Source organism: Monodon monoceros, unplaced genomic scaffold (assembly GCF_005190385.1).
Source record: "Monodon monoceros isolate NGI ecotype Baffin Bay Population unplaced genomic scaffold, NGI_Narwhal_1 Super_Scaffold_18, whole genome shotgun sequence".
Classification (NCBI taxonomy): Eukaryota; Metazoa; Chordata; class Mammalia; order Artiodactyla; family Monodontidae; genus Monodon; species Monodon monoceros.
The window spans coordinates 81711985-81723745 of NW_021703774.1; the positions used below are offsets into that span (position 1 = coordinate 81711985).

At 37.0% G+C, this 11761-nt stretch overlaps 2 protein-coding genes across 6 annotated transcripts in view; one reads left to right on the forward strand and one right to left on the reverse strand.

The window, feature by feature from the left end:
* Positions 1–11761, reverse strand: part of MAGI3 (membrane associated guanylate kinase, WW and PDZ domain containing 3) — a 295639-nt gene that overhangs the window by 131724 nt on the left and 152154 nt on the right. The gene's annotated exons all lie outside the window — the stretch shown is intronic.
* Positions 10250–11761, forward strand: part of LOC114899097 (amidophosphoribosyltransferase-like) — a 1630-nt gene continuing 118 nt past the window's right edge. The window contains 3 exon segments of the mRNA XM_029229518.1: positions 10250–10879; positions 10881–10913; positions 10915–11753. Coding sequence (XP_029085351.1) covers positions 10250–10879; positions 10881–10913; positions 10915–11753 — 1502 coding nt within the window.

Below are 11761 nucleotides of genomic sequence, written 5' to 3' on the forward strand. Positions count from 1 at the left end.
TACGCAAAACCTTCTGCCTATCACTAGATTGAACAGGCATTTTCCGTCCACTTGCTTGACTCCTAGATACAATGTGAGTAAATAGGAGTGAAAGGTTGTTTTTTCTTATTTGTGGGGAAAATGGGAGATTAAAAAGAGGGATATTAGGGGTCTCAAAGAAATATTAAGCAGAAAAATAGAGGACTGCAGAAATCTGATTGCAGTGAATTTATAATAAGGGTTGAGCTTAAAATGAACATCAAAGCAATCCAAACACTTTTCATTAGACAAGGTTTCAGATAATTAGAAAAGAGCAATGCTAAATCAAAATAGATTATCTTATTGAATAAGAAATGAATAGTTGATTAAAATATACTCTTTATTTTATTTGAAACAGCATAGTTATGACCAGATTAGATAAATCAAAGGTTACTACAGATCAATTCATTCTTTTAACTATTATTCTGTAACACAGCATTTCTAATCCCTTCTTTTGGTCTTTTCTCACATATATAAATAAACATAACCTATATGAGAGAGTATTAAAATAAGCAGGAAATCAGAGAGCTTCTAAAGTTTAGAGATAACATTCAGATCCTAAACTAATAAACATAAACCAAAAAGTCCCTGTTTTGCATTGTCAAAAATAGATGCTGAGGAAGGGGAGAACCTTGTGATCAAAGAAGAAAACCTGAAAGATATTTACAGGAATAACACAGAACAATGTGTGGTCCCAGAGGCTGCTTCTGCCAGGCACTTCGGGGCCCCACCAACCCAACTCCAATTTAAATGGGATCATATTATTTCATTTTTTATTTATATTATGGAACTTGTTCATTGCTGGGTAGAAGAAAAACCCAATTCATAATTAATACTGTACAGTCTCATTGCTTAGTGAACAAAATCATACCCAATGAGTTCATTAGGTATTTTAAAAATAAGATAAGGAGTGTTTCAAATGCACTGTAATAATCAGTATACAAAAGCTTTTGTGGACTGTTACATAGGTGCTTGAAAGTATTAAGCGATGCTTGCAGAAGTTTGGTTGGGGTTTTTGACTAGACAGAGAATGCATCATTTTTTTCTATTTGAAATAAGCTATATAGGCTCCACAAAAACCTGCTATCCAATGTATTTTCAAAAACAGTTTTAATCTGGATAAAGGCTAATGCCTGTTTTATTAAAGAAGACAATCTAAATCAACACTTTTTTAATTCAAGGTTTGTCAAATTTTTTAATTTGAAGCTTTACTATAAAATATGGCATAACTCACAGGGATGACTATACAATGCTAAAAACCCACACTGGATTTTAATCTATAAAAACAACAAGACAAAGCCATAATAAAAATCATAGATCACAAATTACCACATGAGGGGGGCTCTTTTAAGGGAAAATGAAGGTAAACAACTCAATTCCTGTTTCAAGGGCCCACGAGACCTTAAGACAGAGAATCATTAAAGCGGAAAGAATTAGATTTAAAGAATAACACCTAGATTTATCAGGATGGGAACTGCACTCTATCTTCACCCTCAGCTTCTATGGGGATTCTGGATGCAATGCTGAGATGAACAGCTGCAAAGAAGAGGGTGAAGTACAATTTCATAAATGGGATATTTAAAGTGCGCAACTATTCAAAGAAATCATCACACTTTTCTGAGGTTGGGGACAAAATATTACAAATATCAATGAAATGTCAACTATAAAAGATTAACAAATTATATGGATTGGCATTCTTTAAGATTAATAATAATTAATGACAGAATATATTGGATACAGCAGTCATCGTGGACTTCCTTGCTTCAAGAAACCAAAAACAACTTTCGTAAGGGGACAGAATATTATGTTTTCCACTTCAATGTGGTTCCAGGGAATTTATTAAAAAAAAAAAAAAAAAAGTACAAATACCCTGAATAGGGAGATGGCTGTGGAATTACCAGAAGGCCAACAGAAACATTAGCTCACAGAGACACCACTGAGATTATCTATATTATTGAATTGTATATGAACTTCCAGCTTTTGTTTAAGGAGAGTTTCACAGAAACTTGACATTTCAAGAGTATGAAAACATCTACTTGGAGTTAATGCAGTTGTTAAACAAATAAGAAAAAAACTTCTTCATAATTGCATTCTTACCCAGCCAGCCTTTGCTTTTAAGTGTTAAGATTATTCTTTGACTTTTAAGTGATTTATAAATGGAGTTGATTTATGAAACTTAAAAAAAGATCTGTAAATCTTACATACACAGCTCAGGAGGGGAAAAGTCTATAACCGAAATCTCAATCATATGAATAAATCCAGGCACTCAAGTTTCAATATACAAATCCTCAGTCAAAAGAACTCATAACTCAAATTCATGCTTTCTGAGTGTATGCCAATTAATATTCACTACCATTTCTCTTTAAGGAATCAGTATATAGAATCACTGGTTATTATTTAGGTAAACATTGTGGCATGCTGGCATAGGTGCGGTCATGCAAGCAGCTGTAAACCAACCCAATTGCCAACATTTCATTGTCTTTTCTGTAAGGGTAGTCTAGGAGACTTTGTCAACCACTTGCCAAAGTCAAGATATGACATGTCTTTACTATTGTCTAATCCAGTAGTAATTATACAATTGAAAAGAAGAAAAACATAAGGTCAGTTTGGCATGTCTTGTTCTTATACATTCACATTGATTCATGGAGACCACCCCTTTCTTTTCTAAACACTTGCAATATTTTATTAGTTTTATCTTTTACAATCTCTTCCAATGTCGCAGTTTAAACTTAGGGAAGTGGATTTGCGTTTTTCTCAATCTATGCCTTTTTGGAAACTGCGACATTTGTCTTGCCTCAGTCTCCTGGTACTTCCCACATTCTCCACGATTTCACAAAGAATATTGACAATAACCCTGAGATCATACCTGAGAGTCCCTTTAACTCCTGGGGGGCAATTCAGCTGAGTCTTGAAAACTTAATTTCATCTAAAGTGAATAATACTCTTATGATCTTATCTTTTTAAAATTTAATTTCCCTCATTTGAGGTTGTTTGTTTTATCTTTTACTGTTGGAAAAGTAATTCTTCCAGTTCAAGACTATGGAAGCAAAGTAAGAATGGTACAGAACTGATTTCTGCCTGTAAACTGCTACCAATAACATCTTCTCACAGTAAGTCTACCTCTTCCTTCTCACTGCTCTTGCTTCAAACACAACCTTAAAAGCTCTTTGAGCTCTATGAAGTATCTAAACTCCTTCTGAGCTTTGGCCGATAGTAAAGGAAATTCTTCAATGTTTATTTTTTACAGTCTACTTAGCACTGTACAAATGTGATTGCATTCCATCCAATTATCAATCACATACATCTTTTAAAAATCCTGAGCTTCTCAGAACATTCTTTGTACCCATAAGAATTTCGTCACATAACTTTTCTTTTAGAAATCTCTAGTCTTGGAACCACACCTATAGATGTCATAAACTTAAAAAAAAAAAAATCTGTTTTCCTCAAAGGCAAAGTACAGGCATAATCACGTCCCACTTTTCTTCCTTACTATGATGACTGTAAATAGCCTGGTGAAGTTCCCCAGCAAACTGTTCAATCTAACTAGTTCAACACAACTGATGTTACTAACTAGTCATTTCCCATTAGACCTAGACTCAGAAGAGCATTGCATTTTATTGCTTCCTCTACATCCTGAGCTCCATGAAACTAGTGAAAAAGATATACATAAGCTTAACTCCAAACTGGCTCCTTGGTTCAAGGCAGGAGTTCCCTAAGACAAAATAAACCAAACTGCAGTCCACTTGTTTGTGAAACTGTAAATGGTATGTGAACAAGGCTTTTCTAGATAATCAGTATCTACACATTTCAAAGTAAAATATATTCTATGGCACAAAAGTTATTTAAAATATCTTATACAGTTGTTAAACATAAAAGTTTGTCAGCTATCTTAGGACCAAGGTCATGGTTTGTTTTTACAGATTTAGTCCCAGGATCTAGCACACAGAACAAATGAGTCAGCTTAATTTTGTATCTTTAATTGTTCTTTTCACCCTCTACATCATCTAATGCAGGAAATTTTAGAATACTCACTTAACTGATACAGTATTCTTTGTATATACAAAACTATATATATATATATATATATATATTTTTTTTTTTTTTTTTTTTTTTTGCGGTACGCGGGCCTCTCACTGTTGTGGCCTCTCCCGTTGCGGAGCACAGGCTCCGGAAGCGCAGGCTCAGCGGCCATGGCTCACGGGCCCAGCCGCTCCACGGCATGTGGGATCTTCCCGGAACGGGACACGAACCCGTGTCCCCTGCATCGGCAGGCGGACTCTCAACCACTGCGCCACCAGGGAAGCCCTATACAAAACTTTACTTTAAACTGTTTCTTAAACAATGAAATTAACTTTATTTGGACGCTGTCAAAATGCTACAGTAAATTCTTCATTGACACAGCAAGCTCTACGTCTTTAAAAGTAAGTTTTAATTACAGCTTTTATGCCAATTCCTCAAATTCTGTTCATCAGAACACTGATGACTAGGACTGCTATTTTATAATAATAATTATTATATTGTACATATATGCTATATGTTTTCACTCATTTCTCATGGAAACCTTTAAGGTAGATATTATTATTCCCATTTTCTAGGTAAGGAGCTGAGGTATGGAGAGGTTAAGTAACTCGGCCAAGGTTGTATCACTGAAAGTAGCAGACCTGGGATCTGAACCCAGTTAATCCAGCTCCAGAACCTGCACTAAGCACTGTGCTAGATACCTCCCTCCCTTCTTCCCTTCTTCCCTCCCTCCTTTCCATGAATTTCTTCTCTGGCTTAAGCTTACAAAAAAACAAGCTTAGAACACCATCTTTCATAAGAGCCCACCCTTCTATGAAAGTTACGTCTATCGTGTAAAAAAAGATGTACTGAGTCCTGAATAGTAGGCTCTTGCGGGTAAAGCAGTGAATGAGAGTGCACCCAACTGAACTAAAAGTCTCACAGGGAAGATGAACACTGAGAAAGAAATTTCAAACCCGAGAGCATTATGAAAGAGAAGCATAGAGCACTGTGGGAATCTATAATCTGGATCCTAAGTCTAGGGAGTCTAGGAAGCCGTCACTGAGTAATCACACTGGAGCTGAAACCTGAAGGATAAATAGAAGCCAACTAGACAAAAAAAAAAAAAGGTGAGGGAATTGGTAGAGGGAGTGGTACATGCGAAGGCACTTACTTGAGGTGGGAAAGAACACAGTGCTGACAGGAACTGAGAGAAATCCAGTATAGCTGGTTCTTAGGAAGTGAGGAAGAGTTCACACAAGCTGAGACAAGAGTTCCAAGGGCCAGTGGTTTGAGTAGAACCTTGTGACAATAACTTAAAAGAACTTCAACTAACTCAGGTATGACACCAAGGACCTTCATAATTGCTATAAGCTAGCAACTATGGATATATTCTTACTGGTCACATCTATATTTCATACTTGTGTTCAAATGCCACCTTGTTATTTCTATTCAGTCTTTTATCTGTAAGAGGATATTCAAGGTGTAAGAGGATATTCAAGGTTATAAACTTAGACAACCCCTATCAACATAACTCTTTAAGTGTTCCACTCTCATTATGGGCAAGTGGAACCTAATGAATTTTTAAAATAATTTATATAACTAAATTCTTATTCTGTCCCAAATTTGAAAAGCACTAAATCTTCTGGAATCTCTTGAGCCACTTAGTGTTTAAAACTGGCCAGTTTTCAGTATTCTTCTGAGTTACAGTGTGAAGAAACACAGACCGAAGCAATCAAGCGGTGTTGCTGTCTTCCGCAGAATCCTGCTGCCACCTCACCAGTCAGGAGAAAGTCTCCTGCTAACAGAGGTCACGTTCTTTTTTTTTTTTCCCCTCAGGCTTTTAAGATATTATTGACATAAAATATACACATAAGTTTAAGCTATGCATGCAACGATTTGATACATGTATATATTGTTAAACAATTACCATAGTTACGGTCAGTTTGTAACCCCATCCTTTCACATAATTACCATTTTATGTATGTGTGGAGATAGCACTTAAGATCTACTCTAACATCTTTCATGTATATAATCTGGTATGACAGTCATCACGCTGTACAATAAAACCCCAGAACTCATCCACCTTAGAGCTGTATGTTTGTACCCTTTGACCAACATCTCCCCATTTCCCCCACACCTAGCCCCTGAAGAAAATGCACCATTCTGCTCTTTATTTCTATGAGAATATGAGTTTCTATTTCTATCTCTATTACATTCCACATGTAAATGAGAAGATACAGTATTTGTCTTTGTCTGCTGGAGGTCACATTCTTTGTCTCTATTACAAATTAGGAAGTAGTACATATTAAAATGAGTGTCCATTCTCCACTGACTCCTGGAAGCAGCTATCATAAACACATTGGTCAGATTTCATCTACCGCCCTGGGTCCTACATTGCTGGCAGTTTAAGGCCAAGTCTGCTGCTGCACATCTGGTCCTTTCCCAGCACACCCTAGAAATGTTTTCTCCCTCCCTCCTTTCTCTCCGTCCTTTCTTCCTTCCCTCCCTTCCTTGATTATTATTTTTAATGCATTTACCATCAGAAGAACTGGAAGCATAGATAAAGTAAGAACTCTTTGGTTTAGGTAATCTGAAAAATCCCTGAACTACACCAAACTAAATATACCCATCCCTAAAAGCCTAACACTGTTTACTACATGTAGAATTCAGTATTAATGCAGCATTGAAATTGCTTCATTATATTCAAATTATGTGTAAATAAAACCCATTATCATGCTGTATACTTTTTTTTGAAAGTTTTTTATGGTTTTTATTTGCTTAAATAAAGCAAGTATTTCTGTGTAGAATGTATTTGCAAGTAACAATCATTTCTCTAAAAAAAATCTGATGCGTGGCCAGGAATTCAAGTTATAAATATTATAAAAAGTTGGTGCCCCAGAGAATGCTGTTGTATCTATATTTGTTCTTACTTCTGAGGCAACTACCCCAGTCCTGCTAACACCCTGCCCTACCCTCTAACCTCCACACCCAACTCTTTCCCCTGCTGGTTTCAGTTTTGTGTCTACTCCACCTGGAGACCCACAGTGTTGTATACACATAAATACTCTTAGGGCAAAAGGCCTGCACATTGACCACCTGTTCACCTGCTCTTTGAAGCCAACACCCAGGCAGAACTCTGAAGTCCACATTAAGGAACTTCTGTTTTCATCTCTCCTCCCAGCTCGTTCTTACTACAAACAATGGGGTACATGTTGGCCTCCCTCACTGGATCTTCAGCCTGGGTGAAGCCAGGAACTATGTTTCGTTCATCTCTGTATCTACCCTCCAAAATACCTAGCACAGCTCTGAGTAAACACTCTCTTAAACACACCAAAATGATACTTGATAATGTGATTGCTATACTGACAGTTTTAAATGGAATTCATCTCCGACAAACACTTTTACTGTAATCCTCACAGAAATCCCTTCATTAAACAGCACTGTTAAAAGTAAGTTTTGATTATAACAATGTGGTCAAACGCTCATAAGGTATTTTAAGTGAAAAAAGCAGGTCACAAAACAGAATATTCAGTGTGACCCCCAAATTGTAACATACCTGAGGATATGCAAATTTTTAAAATGTAAGGGTCATACATAAACTCATACTTAAACATTAGCAATACTTAAAACATTATTGCAGGTATAATTATTGGGTGATTTAAAAAAACTTTTATCTTCATGGTTTTTGTATTTTCAAATTTTCTACAGTGATCATCTATTACTATAATGAGAAAAAAGTTTTAAAAACTAGAAACCACATTTTCAAAAACTTTGCCCTTCAAAGGTCATTCGTGGAAAAGGAAGCCTGACCCAGTGGAGCATTATGACAAAAAACTTGCAAAAGTTCTATGTAAAAGCTGATACTATTTGTCTAGGTTTTCCTTTAATCATTTGTTTTTAATAAGTAGTATTTTCCCCATACCGAGGTTAAATTCCAACCATTTTGCTTTTAACTGAAACTCTCAATTGATAAATAAGCTATAGAATATTAAAATCTACATTTGAAAAGTAAGATGAAAATCACAATTCTAGAAAAGACACAACAAAATCACCACAATTTTCCCTTTAAAAGTCATGCATCAGAAAGAGCAAAGTAAGATGAACCTTCCTAGCAGAAAACAGTAGAAAAAATAAGAAATCATCAAAAGTGGGTCTTTTTCTTTACAAAGCTTTTATTTGATGGGATCATGTAGATTTAGTTCTTAAAAACAGTTTTTCTAAAATGCTATCCTGAGTCTATTTACAATTTTTTCTTTGTGGCACTCACATCAGGAATCATTAGCAAACCTGTCAGAATGCCAGATAACCAGTGCTGGATGGCACACTGAAATCTGAATCATAGTATTAATGCTTCATCCTTTTGACAAGAGGGTCTATTGTGCCTTGTCATTTCCCTGAAAACAGAAAACTGGGTTTTCTGCAAATCAAAGTTATATGCTTCAGCAGAATGTCCAGGACTTGAGGTAGAAGATCTGCTACTGATATTTCATTGTAGCAGCTAATAAAAAGATAGCTGAAAGGGAATACAGATGTGCTTGATTAGAAGTCTGAGTGGAAAAAAAAATGACTATTACAGAATTCAGACTGCACTTTAAGATGCATCATTATGTAAATAATCTCAACCTCTAGGTTCAGGCAGTAGGCTGATATAATTAACCACTATTAAAGGAATTTAATAGCTTCTTTTTTTCTGATATCTTTTAAAAACAGAAATTTATCCCAAGCCTTAGAAATTTTCCAAAGTAGATAGTTTAAAGGTCCTAAAAACTATATTACACATCAAAACTGATCTGACTCCAGGGAGAGTCAACATTCGTTAAAAAATAATTTGTTATTTCCCATCTTCATTTCTAATCTCTATGTTTCATCAGGAACATATTTAAAAGGATTTCTTTATCATCCTTACAAAAAAATGTCAAAATTTCAAAGAAACATTTTTAGAGATAAATGGCCATTTCTATGTATATCCTCCTATTCAGATTCCTCCACTAAAAACCATTTCCCTCCTGACTCACCTCAACTATAAGTCTGAGTGAATCAGGACCTTTCAGAAAATGTCAACATAAATGAAAGTGTCAGAAGATCTCCAGTCTCCCATTTCCCATTAAAGGGTCTTAACAAACAAAAGAATACCAGCAAAAAAGAAAAAAAGAAAAAAAAAAGAGGGAGGGTAGGGAAGAAAGAGGGATGGGAGGGAGGAAGGGTGAGATGGAAGGAAGGAAGGAAGGAAGGAAGGAAGGGAGGGAGGGAGGGAGGGAGGGAGGGAAGAAGGAAGGAATCTGTACCCCTAAACTAAACCAATAGCAAGGAAAGAATCTATTTCAAAAGACAATGGGAATTTCTATAAATTCCAATATCAATTAGTGAGAACTAAGAAACTGCAAAGTAAGAACCACAATCAAGGGTACCAAATGGTCTTACTAGCTTGATAGTCTGAATTTAGGTTTAAGAACTGAAAGGGAGTCTTCTGGGCAACATGACAATATAAGTCACTTTTACAAAAGGCTCTCTAATACAGAACAAAATGAGGAGAAATAATCAAAAATAGAAGGAAAAAAAGAGTTAATCTCTGTCCATTCAAATATCAACTCCAAAGAATACAAAACAATTTAGACTACACAAAGAAAATGCCCGAAGCTGACATACAACACCCTAGCTCATAAGCATAGCACATTTTGCAGACTCTGAGTACAAAATATTGATACATGTTGAATGTATATGTTGATCTACAAAACAAAAGGTATATAAGTTGCTGTTCCCAATCCCTAGGAGAGGAGATAGAAGCGTTCAGACAGAAATAGTGACAAAACTCCCAAAAAGTAGCTGCCTTTGGCACTAACCCCCTACACCTCCTCGGACATCAGAAAAACTAAACAGAGGCTATATGCCTCTACATCAAGCTGGAGAGTTTATGCGCTAATGGTAACAGTAAGTGGTACCCAGGTAAATAGGAAAAGTAGTCAAGAAAGAGCATTAATGAGTTTAAGCAAGGTAACAAAATTAGACTGGCATATTAAAAAGTTAATGTCTCTGTGTGTAAAATAAACAGAGGAGGGAGCCAAGAATAGCTATGGGCATGTAGTTAAAATGTGAGGGCCGGGTCGAGCCGCTGGTTAGGAAGCGGCTGCAGCTGGCCCGAGCTTCTGAGGCTTACAGGCCGAACGAACAACTGGTTGGTGCTTAGACCCCTGCGCAGCGGCGGGTCCCTCCACATGCTTTCGGTGGCGACATGGAGCTGGAGGAGTTGGGGATCCGAGAGGAATGTGGCATGTTCGGATGCATCGCCTCAGGAGAGTGGCCCACGCAGCTAGATGTGCCGCATGTGATCACTCTGGGACTCGTGGGGCTGCAGCACCAGGGTCAGGAGAGTGCTGGTATTGTGACCAGTGATGGGAATTCGATACCAACATTCAAAACACACAAGGGAATGGGTCTTGTAAATCACGTCTTTACTGAAGACAATTTGAAGAAATTATATACTTCAAATCTTGGAATTGGACACACGAGGTACGCCACTACAGGAAACTGTGAATTAGAAAATTGCCCGCCCTTTGTTGTTGAAACACTTCATGGGAAAATAGCTGTGGCGCATAATGGCGAATTGGTAGATGCTGCTCGCTTAAGGAAAAAGCTTCTGCGTCTCGGTATTGGTCTGTCAACAAGTTCTGATAGCGAAATGATCACCCAGTTACTGGCGTATACCCCTCCCCAGGAACAAGATGACACCCCAGACTGGGTGGCAAGGATTAAAAACTTAATGAAGGAAGCACCCACGGCATACTCTCTGATTATAATGCACAGAGATGTGATTTATGCAGTACGAGATCATTATGGAAATCGTCCTCTGTGCATTGGTCGTTCTTATTCCTGTATCTGATATAAATGACAAAGAAAAAAAAATCTTCAGAAACAGAAGGATGGGTGGTGTCTTCAGAATCTTGTAGCTTTTTATCTATTGGTGCAAGATATTACCGTGAAATCTTGCCTGGAGAAATTGTGGAAATATCCAGACATAATTTCCAAACTCTTGATATTATACCAAGGTCTGAAGGAAACCCAATAGCTTTCTGTATCTTTGAATATGTTTATTTTGCAGGACCAGATAGTATATTTGAAGACCAAATGGTTTACACAGTAAGATACCGTTGTGGTCTGCAGCTAGCAATTGAAGCCCCTGTGGATGCGGATTTACTTAGCACTGTCCCGGAATCTGCTACGCCTGCTGCCCTTGGTTACGCAGCAAAGGGTGGGCTTCCGTATGTGGAGGTGCTATGTAAAAACCGGTATGTAGGAAGAACATTCATTCAGCCAAACATGAGGTTAAGACAACTTGGTGTTGTGAAAAAATTTGGAGTATTGTCAGACAACTTTAAAGGCAAAAGAATTGTTCTTGTAGATGATTCAATTGTGAGAGGCAATACCATTTCACCCATAATCAAATTGCTCAAAGAATCTGGTGCAAAAGAGGTACACATTCGCGTAGCTTCACCACCAATTAGATACCCATGCTTCATGGGAATAAACATACCAACAGAAGAAGAGCTTATTGCCAATAAACCAGAATTTGAGCATATCTCAGATCATCTAGGAGCAAACAGTGCTGTGTATCTGTCAGTAGAAGCACTGGTTTCATCTGTACAAGAAGGGATAACATTTAAAAAACAGAAAGTGAAAAGGCAAGATATTATGGTTCGAGAAAATGGGAATGGTCTGGAATGTTTTGAAAAGAACGGTCATTGTA